Source organism: Miniopterus natalensis, chromosome 8, assembly GCF_054644295.1.
Source record: "Miniopterus natalensis isolate mMinNat1 chromosome 8, mMinNat1.hap1, whole genome shotgun sequence".
NCBI classification, from domain to species: Eukaryota; Metazoa; Chordata; class Mammalia; order Chiroptera; family Miniopteridae; genus Miniopterus; species Miniopterus natalensis.
This window is the reverse complement of record NC_142088.1, coordinates 29,174,458-29,186,783: the sequence shown is the minus strand read 5'-3', so window position 1 is coordinate 29,186,783 and position 12,326 is coordinate 29,174,458. Positions and strand designations below refer to the sequence as shown.

Sequence of the window (12,326 nt, the reverse complement as noted above, 5' to 3'; positions counted from 1 at the left end):
TAGGGCTGCCCCAGAGCTGGAAAGGAAAGAAATGGTTGAGATTTGTAGATCTCAATTGTGCATGAGAATTTTGAGACTGACCTGTTTTAAGAGGGTTACATTCTTGAAGCAGAATTTCCCTGTGTGATGTGAAAGTGGTGCTTTAGGATTCAAGATTGAATGAAAGGGGATACCATTTGGAGAGTTTTTGAAGAAAAATACATGAAATAAAAAGGTAGAAACAATTATCTAAGTTCAGGAAAGTTTCCTGAGACAAATTTTATTCTGTTAACCACTTTGGCTAATGGAGATGACAAACTCAAAGTCCTTGGAATGGACTGGACCACTTTAGCAAATGATTTCTCATGTAACTCATCAAGGGAGAGTCAGAGAGACTGAAAAGTAAGGGTATGCTTAGAAGAACATTAGCTTTATCGGTGGTGATGATGTGTTTGGTGTTAGAGCATCTTTTCTGCTTTGCACTGTAGGTGAAATAAACTTAGAAAGAAAATGGCAGGGTGGAAGGCATGGGGTTTTGGGAAAAGCAGCCCTGCCATTGCCCTTGATGACCAGGAAAGCAGAGCCACCGTGGAGATGAACATTCTGAACAGAAATAAGATGGAGGAGGAACATAAATACCAGCTAGATAATTTTGAACATGCAACCCAGCACTCCACCCTGACAGAAAATAACACGTGAACCCCAAACCAAACTGCTCAGACCTAAAAGCGATAGGTACAGCAGTTTGGAAACATGCAGCGTACATGGTGCTGGGAAAGTTTGCCTCTCAGTGAACCGCCGTTGAGCTGATCTGGCAGGGAAGGGGAGACTTGCGTTCAATGTCAGTCTGTCTCTATTCTTAGAGCTCAACTAGAGGACAGAAGTGGATAAAACCATGCCCTTGATGTGGTGAGATAAAAACCATTCTTGCCCCTTACGTTATCGTCATTATATGATAATAAACCATTCATTTTTGTGCTGGTGAATAACAATGCTGACATGTTCACAAAATAATGCGAAGCATATGGGTCCCAACTGTTTTTAAGTAAAAACTTCTCTAAAGATTTATTTAGGTTCCTTAATTATAGAGTGGTTTGGGAGACTGGCATGTGGTTTCAGTTTATGGTTATAAATGTTGGCTTTGGTGATGGTACGTGCTGATGTTGCCAGAGAGAAAGAACAAGATTGGGATGGGGGCTTGTGTCCTTCAGGGCCCACCCTTTGGTCGTTTTCTTAAACAATGAAGTCAAGATCTGTGTTTATACAAAATACCTATGATGACATTTATACTGTGCGTGAGATGGGGGTGTCAGTAGTCCAAGCCAGTTTTCCCAGTGCTTAAGTACTTTAATTGGTAAATTTTTCTGGCAATTTGAAATCAGGGCTCTCTAAGGTCCTGAAAGAATAACAGTCCCTTTTAGCCTTTACCTTATATGCAAATATACTCTCCATTAGTGGAATCAAGCCCAGCTTTGGGAACAACAGTTAAGTATTTCTGTCTAGACAGACAAGAAAACATTCAGTGTTCAACTTAGGTGTTTCCGGCCATGGGTGATCTTCTGAAGCCTCGTGTGTGTGTGTGTGTACGCACATACACACAATCATATGTGATTATTCATGTTAGAAGTAGTTTTGCATCATTTGGGATCTAGTAATAGTATAGTATATGAAGCTAAATTGTAGTCCCAGGAGCATGGGAAAAGGCCTGAATTAACCAACCGATGAAGAGGTTGGTGAATATGTATGGTTGGGAAGTTCATTTGTATTTGTCCTAATGTGCTTTCTGAGTTTCTTGCCAGTGATGATTATGATAGTGGGGTCTCTGAACTATTGTCTGGAGGTGGAAGGAGTGGGAGGGGAGGGAGGCTAATAAGAAAGCTAAGCAGTGCTTCCCTTCCCTGCATGAAGGTCATAGAAGAAATAGATTTCCTGTTTACCAGTCTTCATGGAGCTCACTTCGGTAGTGACTTTGGCAGTACTTGGAGAGAATCCACTCATTCATTCGTTCATAATTTGGTACTGGCGATGTCTCATGTTTATAGCTCTGTGGATAGAAAGAAAGCCTGTGCCCCAGGGGAGCTTACAATCCAGTAGGGGGTGCGAGGTGTGCATAACTAATTATAATACAGAAAGATTTTGGACATTTATTCACGCCTTTATTTCCTTTAAAGCACTTTGTACACTTTTATTTAATCATGTAAGCTAAAGTACGTGGCTCTATTTTCCGTTTGCACATGAAGAAGCTGAAGTTCAGCCACAGTGACTGACTCAAGGTCATGCAGTCGTTAAGTTGTGATACAAAATATTACTGAGTTCAAGTTATGACCACCCAGAGGGAGAGAATGGGCATCTCATATCACCTGTCTCAGTTGGATCACTTTTCTTTAAGGAGGCTAACATTAACTTCACAGAGCTGTTTTAAATATTAAATCTGGTTATAAGTATGAGACTACCTCCTGGCACATTGAAGGTGCTCAGTAAATTGTTGATATTAATGACTCCACACACTTTCTGAAGGAAAGCCAAAGTCCTTGATTGAAAGGCCCACTGTGGTCTGGTTGGCCAAATTTAAACTCTTCCTATATCCTAGCCCTTCACCAGCCTCCAAACTGATCTTTCTCATGTGCACCCTTGTGGCCCTGTGATCTATCCAGACGCAGAGGTGGTGTAACCCAGTGATCAAGAGCAGGGGCCAGTTCTGGTTCCTCTGTGTCACACAGAAGTATGATCTCACTTTTTGCTTCAGCTTCATCATCTGTAAATGGGATTAATAATAGTTTATTCTTAGTAGTTCTGTTGTGATTTGAAAATTGATTAAATATGAAGGGCTTGCGGGGACAGTGCTGGTACATGGTCAGTGCTGCTGTTTTTAGCCCTAATGATTACTATCTCATTTCCTCCTGCCACTCCCCTGCTTACAGCCCTGCAGTGTGGCTCCCTATCATCTCTGGGCTTCTCTTCTGGAATCTGCCCATTAATCTCATCACTCATCTGTCCCTTACTCATGTTTGCCTTTTAGCAACTTAGAACTGCTTTTACCCCTCACCTTTGTTTTCATCTAAAAGTCCTTTGTCTTGCTAATGAATTCTTTTCTTAAAAAAAAAAATGTTTTTTTTGATTTCAGAGAGAGGAAGGCAGTGGGAGAGATAGAAACATCAATGATGAGAGTCATTGATCAGCTGCTTACTGGTGATTGAGCCCGAAAAGCATGTGCCCTGACCAGGAATCGAACCATGACCTTCTGCTTCATAGGTCGATGCTTAACCACTGAGCCATGCTGGCTGGGCACTAATGATTTCTTTAGCACTGTGTTTCCACCTTCTAAGATTCTTGAGATCCCAGTCTGATTCTGCAGTGTTTTTCACATAATCTTATCATTGCATTTATCTTGCTGGTTTTCATTTTCTGTCTCTCTCTTCTCTGCTTTTGACTGGAAACTCATGAAAGAAGGGCTGAGTCTTAATTATTTTTACATTCCCAGCATGTTCTTGACACAAGGTTGACTCTCAGTAAGTACTTGCTGATAAATTAAAGAGGAACTTTTACTAATTAAATACATTATCATATTGTCAAAATTATTTTTCAGTGAAGCTAGAGGGATCAAAATTCATCTTATTAGTAAATTTTGAGGAGGGGAGGGTCAGCATGAGGCCTGGCTTGGCCTTACTTGATAGGAGGCCTTTGTCATCATAGGGGCTCCGATTGAACAAGAACCATGGCCGACCCATAGTGCCATTTGCCTCTGGTGGACCTTACAGTTTCAGTCATTTGTGAAGGCAGTAGTCCCATATTTAGCTTAGTAACGGTAGTATCAGCTATTTGGTATTTGATACTGGTTTTCTAATGTTTGAATAAATTTCTCTCTCATTTTGAAACTCCAGTGTATTGTCCTGAAAATCTCAGCATTATTCATTTGTGGACATGTGATGTAACATTTTCCTCGTTTCTCCGAATTTCCTAGATTTTAATAAATTGAGCCATAAATATAGTATGTGAGTTAAATAAAGCATAGGTTTAGAGTACAATAAATCAGTACCATTTTGGTTCATTGGGAATGCATGGGAAAAGGTAACATGGGCCACACAGGATGGATGATTTATTTATTAACTTTAAGAATTTGAAGGAAAGAAAATGTGATGTCTCCCGGCTTTCTATCTAAAGCACATCAGTGGCCCTTTAAGGGGCCCATAGTTACATTTGATAAACACAAAATAGTGAGCTGCATCCTAAGGACTTGTTTCCATTATCCCCTGCAGCTTTGCCCTGTCAGATGAAGCATACCGATCCCTGCGAGATCAAGATAAGGACCAGTGTATTCTCATTACTGGGGAAAGCGGAGCAGGAAAAACAGGTAAGACCACCACTGGACAACCTCCCTTTCCCCTTTAGAAGGTAATGCTGCTCAGAATGACCATGGCAAAGAGGGCCAGTTGGGCTCATAAGCATGACACTGTGCAGGGCCACTGAGGGCTCCTTTGCTGCAGGCTGTTGAGGTCTCGGGGCTTCTTCCCTGAGGAATGCCAAATTATGAGGGCTTTGGGAGGCCACAATCACAGCTTCTCTCTGCTGAAAAGTGAGGGAAGAAGACACCAGGAAAGTGTGGAATTTCACTCAAGAGTTTTCCTCTGGAGCCTAAAGAATTGAGATTTTTGTGTATATTTTTATTTTTTTTTATTTTTATGAGGTCTGAACAGAATTTTATTTTTAATTTTTTTCTGTTTATAACATTTTATTACCATGGTTTTCCTTTTTAAAATAACTTTTCAATTTTTTTGTATACCCCAGTGACCAGACGTTACATAACCTAATATGTGATCATCCCAATAAACCCCTTACTCATCCAGCACCACGCTTAGTTATTAGAATATTATTGACAATATTCCTTATGCTGTACTTTACATCCCCATGACTATACTATAACAACCAGTTTGTACTTAATCCTTTTACTTTTTTTGCCCACCTTTGTATATATTTTTAGGTGGGCTGGCACCTTCCCTATAAAATAAACTCCCAAATGGAAGGATTATGCTTTCTTTTTCTTGTGTTTTTAGTAACAGAAATTTGTATGATTGAGGGTCTTCAGTGAGAAAGTGATTTTACCTGGAAAAGATGAAAAAGCTGCACTCAGAGTCCAAACTCTGCAGGTTCAGTCTGCTGTTGTCAGTGGTTCTCTTTGAGAGAACGGATGAGCCCATGAAGGAGGGAGGAGGCTGGCGAGGGAGGGAGATGGTTGTTTTCATAACCGTTTCATCTTAAAAAAAATTTTTTTAAAATTATAGTTGACATAAAACAGTATATTAGTTTCATGTGTACGTCATAGTGATTCGGTATTTACATACCTTATGATGTGATCGTCTCCGTATGTCTAGTCACCACTGTCATCGTACAAAGCTATGGTATGATTGACTGTATTCCCCGTGCTGGACATTACATCCTTGTGACTTATTTACAAAATGTTCTTGTGTTATAGCTGAGACTGATAATTGGTCATTTCTGCTAGTTTGCCAAAGTGGGATTTAAATGTTTCCATTTCCTTGGTTATTTAGTTATCGGATTAATAACCTTGATTTCCCAACGATCCTCCTGGATGTTTCAGTTAACTGACTGAATCCATTCTGTCCTTGAGCCCTTAGTAAGGTTTGTGCCTTTAAATTCTCACTATCTGCTTTGGAGTGGCTTTTCCTTCTACACCTGTTCCTTCCTCCACTTTCTTTAGGAATATCTGCTTTCTACCCCCGATATAGCTAAAGAAAGAAGGGTTAGGTAAGCGTGTCCAGCTCCCTTCCTAGAGCCCTTTGGAGATCCGGTACACTGTTGTGCAGGTCCTAGGCTCTGGATGGGCAGGAATGGAGGGAAAGACTGGCAGGTGAGAGTCCAAAGTAACAGAAAGCATAGTCTCATGTAGCTGGAAGAGATTTTAGTTATAGACCATCTAGTGTGGGGTCCTCCCTGGGGACAGCAAACTCCCTCTTTCTTAGTGATGGAGGGCTCACGGCTTTGTAAGGCAACCTACTGAATTTGTGATACAGGTTGGCTAGTGAAAGTGCTTCCTTTCTTAGAGTTAATTAGGCTTCTCTACCCACGGCCATTAGCTCTGTAGTCTGGAACCTTAGCAAATTAGTTTACTTTCTCTTCTGTAGGACACTTAGTTATTTGAAGTTGTCCATCATATCTTATAGGGCTAAAAGTTCCCTTTTTTAAAAAAAAAATTTCTCATTGTGATTAACATTCATTTATTCTTCATCCAGGAAATAATTCCTTAGTACTAGGTAGTAGTAGTGATACATTGGTGAGCCAGACACCATCTCTGTCTCTGTCAGGTTTACAGACTAGTAGAGATAAATCATGGCTCCACAGTATATGTACAAACATCTAAATGTTTGCACATATATGCACAATTTATGTACAAAGTGTTAAGTCTAGTGAAGGAAAAGTACAGGGTGCTTATAAGAGCATATAACAGGAGGGTCAAATCTCACTCCCAAATTCCTCACTGTCGTGGTCATATTACTCTGAAATTTTCCCAGTTTGATTTTTCTCTTTACTCTCCTACCCAAATTTTATGGTCTCAATAAATAGGGCCACCAGTCTGCCCAGTTTCTTAAGCTAGAAGTGTAGGAGTCATCCTTGGTGTTTTAATTTCCTGTATCTCCCACATGAGATGTATTTTCTAACCTTGTCAGTTCTGCCTCTGGAATATCTCATGCCAGGCTGTTTCTCCTTCCTTTTCTTCGTGTCCACATGGAGGTTCTGGTCCAAGCCACCGACCATTACTTCCCTTGGGGACTATTTGTAGCTTTGTCTGTTCTTCCTTTCCTCTTATGCTACCTCTAATCCCTTTTCAGAGACACCAGAATGACCTGTAAACATGAAAACTGGATGCTACCCTTGGCTTTATTGAGATATAATTGACATAGGACCTTGTTTAAGTGTAAGGCATTCAGTGTGATGATTTGATACATTATATAGTATGACAGGCTTCCCACAAGGTTAATTACCACACCCATCACCTCACATAGTTACTTTCTTGTGCGTGTGTGAGAACTGTTAAGATGTACCTCTTTGTGTGTGTGTATGTGAGAACTTTTAAGATTTACTCTCTTAGCAACTTTTAATTATATATTTTTTAAAAAAGCAAAACCGAGTGGGCTTGTTTCTCGAGGTTCTGTGTGATCTAGCTCCTATTTCTGCACCTTCCCCTCCTGTTTTTTCTTTCCTTCAGTAATCACAGCTCATGTTACTTTTCTTTCTTTTTTATTTATTTATTGATTTTGTTTTGAGAGAGAGAAAGGAAGGGAGAAAAAGAGAGAGAAACATCAGTTTGTTGTTCCACCTATTAATGCATTCATTGGTTGGTGAGGCCCTGACCGGGGATCGAACCTGCAACCTTGGTGTAGGGAGACAGTGCTCTAACAAACTGAGCTGCCCCGCCAGGGCCTCATGTTACTTTTCATTCAAAGTCTTGCTCTCTATTGTATGTAGGTGTTGTTTCATTATTTAGAACTTCCCATCCCTTTTTAGATCATTCATCTGAATCTCTGGGTATGGGCTCTTACCTGTATTTCCTCAAAAATTTGTGCTAATTTTGGCTGTTTATAACTCCCCCCCCCCCCATAGAAACTTTAAGAGGACATTGGTGTCTTAGGAGAACGTTTTTGCTCTTTTTCTGTCACTGACCAGTTCTTTCTTATGAAACAGAATTAATTCTTAGAAGCAGTACTGCTCCTTGTTTGTTTCCAAGTCAACCAATTAAAATGGAAACAGGGCAAGTTAAAAGCTGTGACCCCTGGTATAGGGCGTTTGTAGGGGTGGCGTATCTCATGCCACCTACCCCCACCGCAATCCTTTGGACTAGATCTGCAAACCTTGCTTTTATTTATGTGTGACGGAGGAAGAGATGAATATATGCCTAAGCCTATTAATTTTTTTAGTTATTACCCATTCTTCACATGACTAAAGGTATACAGGGTTTACAGTTATTCGTATGGAAAATAATGGGATAATTAATGAGTAATGATACAAGAATAAACTGTTTCCCATACTCACACGTGTAAACCCGCCTTTGCCCGACCCTGTGCTTTCTGAAGGCCGGCTCGTATCATTGTGTTCCTAAGTGGTCATCAGATGTGGGCTGTGGCCGCTGGTTTGATCCCTCTCGGCACGTCTTCGTCTCCCCTGGAGCATATGCTCCAGAAGACGGCGCACCCGCCAGCGAGCCACCAGCATGCGACCCCTCCCGGGGAGGGCGCGCCGCTCTCGGGGAGCGGCTTCCTCGGGGACTGGCTTCCTCGGGGACTGGCTTCCTCGGGGAGCGGCTTCCTCGTGGAGCGGCTTCCTCGGGGACTGGCTTCCTCGTGGAGCGGCTTCCTCGGGGACTGGCTTCCTCGGGGAGCGGCTTCCTCGGGGACTGGCTTCCTCCTGGAGCGGCTTCCTCGGGGACTGGCTTCCTCGGGGACTGGCTTCCTCGGGGAGCGGCTTCCTCGGGGACTGGCTTCCTCGGGGACTGGCTTCCTCGGGGACTGGCTTCCTCGGGGAGCGGCTTCCTCGGGGACTGGCTTCCTCGGGGACTGGCTTCCTCCTGGAGCGGCTTCCTCGGGGACTGGCTTCCTCGGGGACTGGCTTCCTCGGGGAGCGGCTTCCTCGGGGACTGGCTTCCTCGGGGAGCGGCTTCCTCGGGAGCGGGCTCCGTCTCCCGGGGCGCTCGCGGGTCCTCCATCCTGAAAGGCTGCCGGGCTGTCCCAGAGGGCTGGCGTTCATTCCTCTCTGAGAAAAACAGAAAACCAGCTCGCCCCCCTGGTGGCAATCAGGCGCCAGGGAGTTCATTCTTTCCTGCAGTTTTCTCCGCTCTTGATGTTTGTCCACTTAAAAACTTGTCCCGTTGGCTTCAGCGTCCCACCCACCGCTTGAAACCCTTTTCACCTTTCGCTTTCCCCGGATTCAGGCCTCCCTGAGATGCCCTGCCTTCTGCGTGAGCTGGAGGGTGGGCAGCTGCTCTGGGCTGTCGCCGCCGCCTCTGGCAGGGCCACGCTCTGCAGCACCCGGGGTTCGCGCACCTTAAAGAAATTACCCAATTACTGCAGAAGCGGAAAGCTTACTCTCGCGTGTGGAATGGTAACAGTCCCTAGACTGACCGACTCTGCGTAGTGCGGCCCTCGGGCTGTACTTTGAATGGCACTGCCCAAGGGTCACCTGACGTGTTTGGCTTGGTTCTGAGCTACGGGCATTCCTGGATCTCTCGATGCTTCAGTTGTCCGTTGTCACTGAACCTGGTGCTGGGAGGTGGGCACTACTCCTGAGGGCTGCTGTTTTGAAATATGTACCCAGCTATGCCCTTTGGTAGCTGCTAAGCCCTTCCTTTTGGTTATAGACCCCAGCAGCACCTCCTGCTTCTCTGTCCCTGGGTCATTTGGTGTTTTGCTCACTCATTCCCATCTTTTTCTACTTCTCTTTCATTTTTGAAAGCAGTGGTAGAAAAGTTGCTTCAAACTTTATTATGATTTTAATTGTATTAGACTATAAATTTGAGTAAAGCATAGAATTGATGTGCTGTTTAATGCCTCTGTTACGTGGCGATGACTTATGGGGGGAACTGATGGGAAATAGTACAGAGATAGCAGCAGCGTGGCGTGAGGAGTTTGGAGAGGGAGCTTGTTAATCTCATTTCTTTGGGGAAGAGGGAAGTCAGGCCATTTTTGAAACCTCACATTTTCTCATTAACTAACATTGTTTTTGAGTACATATAGTTATTTAAATTTTGGGTTAGTAAATAAATGAAAGAAGAGACCTAACATCTCTTGTGCACCCACATGTGCTATGTAGTTTACGTATAATATATCTTTTCAGTAAGAATCTTTACTTAAATTACCACGTGGTATCAGGGGACTTATTTTAAAAAAAGTGTTTAACAAGGTGGTCAGCCCCCCTTGGTAGATGATGATGTTATTGGCCTTAAATATTGTAGACACTCTTACACTGCAGTGTGGACACTAGGGGAGAGGTGTGAGCTCTTTGAGGTCTTTGGGGCCCTATTTATTTCATTCCTGCTGTGCTAAATAAAAAATTCATTATGTCTCCTAATAGTCCCCAAGTAGTTCTAGGCAGTGAACTCGCACTTGACTGATGTGGATACAAATAGTTTGTAGAGAACCGTTCAAGCACTGATGGGGTCAGGGAGACCGAACATGAGGGAGCCATCAGCACTACACTATTACAGGGACATCAGAAGAAATCTTTGGGCCTGAGAAGATGATCCTGACATAAGAAAACATTATAAATTATTTGGTTTCTAATTTTACAGTTACATCAGATTCTAGGAACTCTTCAGCCATCTGCTTAAAGAATTATGAAGCCTGCCTTGCTCATTAAGACCTTTAGTTCTGAACCCCAAATGACCCTGTACTATTTTACATCTGTGATAGTTCCCTGACTCTTTCGGTGACAGAGATGTCATTGACTTACTGTGGCCTCAACGTCAATGAGTCTGAACGCTGAGTCTATCCAGAATAGCTAAGCAAACTTAAGGCCAAGATGTAGAGGGCTTTTGTTTTGTTTCTTCCCCGTGTGAGAAAGGCCTCTTCTGACCCTCATGTTTTATGTGAATTATGAGAGATTTTTTTGGGCCAACTTTCAGAAGCAAAAATCACTTATATTTAGTTGTATTTCAATAAAAACATTGCCAGTCATGACTCCTCTTGGAGTAAAGGCTGTTTCTCATGGCAAGACCCACTCTTTTTGTACCATGAATAAACCAGCTCGAGGCTGCCTGTGGGATCAGTTTGTATGCACCGTAGCTGGGTTATTTTGTAACACCGCAGACTCAGGACTTGCAGTGTTGGGGAGCCCTAGTTTCATTGCACACAAACGTGGCCTCGTTGATTTCAGCAGTCATATTCTTTAGGTCAGTGGACCCCCAGACCTATGTGAGCTTGGTCCCTAGAAAAACCTTGGGCATCTTAACCAAGGAGATAGAGAGGTATAGAGGTAGATAAATACATCAGTATGTACATGCATGTAAATGTGTGATTCTCTCTATATGCCATCTGACCTATATCATGTGTCTTATATGATCTCTGACATATGTTACATGTTTCTATGAATCCCCTTACATGTACACCTGTTAAGTTCTGGATAAATTTAGTAGCAGTTCTGTGAAGAAAACTCAGAATAAACCCTGCTTATATTAGCATGCATAGGTTTTGTTATCTTAGCAGTGAGATTCCTGTTCTTTTGTCTTCATGGTTGCAAGTGACTTTTTCATTGAAATGTTTATTTTCTATTTCTCATTTACCTACTGCTGTTTTGCAATGCTTTCTTTCATAAAAAAATATTATATAAGTTTATGATTAATAATTACATAATAACATATATTAGTCACAGCCTAGTACAAGGTACCAAACAATACAGTTAAAGTGGTTATAACTTTTGCCTTAACAGGAATTTAAAATCCCCAGAATTATAAACTATCACTATCACCCCTTTCCATTCTTTGTAGAAATGAATTCTGATCTGGATATCCTGATCTAGTAGTATTTTGTTACAGGACATTTGTTGATTTGTGCAGAATACCTGTTAAACCCTACAGGTTCTAGCACTTAATAGTGAGAAGAGATTTTGACCTCAAAGACTTTATATTTTGTTTGTCTGACTGTTGATACATTTTAGGATTCAAGTTACAGTCAAACATATGTACATAAATTTGCATATGTAAAGTATCTATGAGTTAGAGAAAATGATGAGCTAAGAATCAATTCTAAGCAATGCTGTTACATTTTGGTCTCCCTCCACACTCCCCACTCCTTTTTCCATTACATCCCCCATGACTTATTTTATAACTGGAAGTTTGTGCTTCCTAATCCCCTTTCCCTTTTGCCAATTTTAAATGCCAGTGTTTTTATGTCTAAAATGCAGTGCTTTTCAGACTTTTGAGTATACATGAAAAGTACACCTTTTTGTCTCAAATGGAATCATTTTATACCTTTACAGTGTACAAGAAAGACATTGCCATTCAGAATATGATTACTGGATTGATGTATTCACAGTCCACTCAGAAGTATTGTTTTGGAAAATGCTTACAATTTTATCCTGTGATTGCCAAGGTCATGTTTAGCTGACCCTATGATAGTCGATATAATTCAAAAACTAGACTTGGAAATATGGAGGGTGATAATTATTGATTCTCCTCAGAAATAGACTACTTTTTAGTCTTAGTATTATATAAGGTTTTGACTTGGATAAATATCTCAACATTTAAATGAAAGTTCACATTCATTTGAACTTTAATACAGAAGAACTGAAAGGAAATAAAGTAGAAAGCTGTATGAGGTAACTGTTATTTCCTGTTTCCAGCA

General features: G+C 41.8%; 1 protein-coding gene across 1 annotated transcript in view; it reads left to right on the top strand.

Moving 5' to 3' along the window:
• MYO1B (myosin IB) overlaps positions 1–12,326 on the top strand; it is a 150,340-nt gene that overhangs the window by 64,316 nt on the left and 73,698 nt on the right. Inside the window, exon 4 of the mRNA XM_087819692.1 lies at positions 4,236–4,330. Coding sequence (XP_087675818.1) covers positions 4,236–4,330 — 95 coding nt within the window. The remainder of the gene's footprint in view (positions 1–4,235; positions 4,331–12,326) is intronic.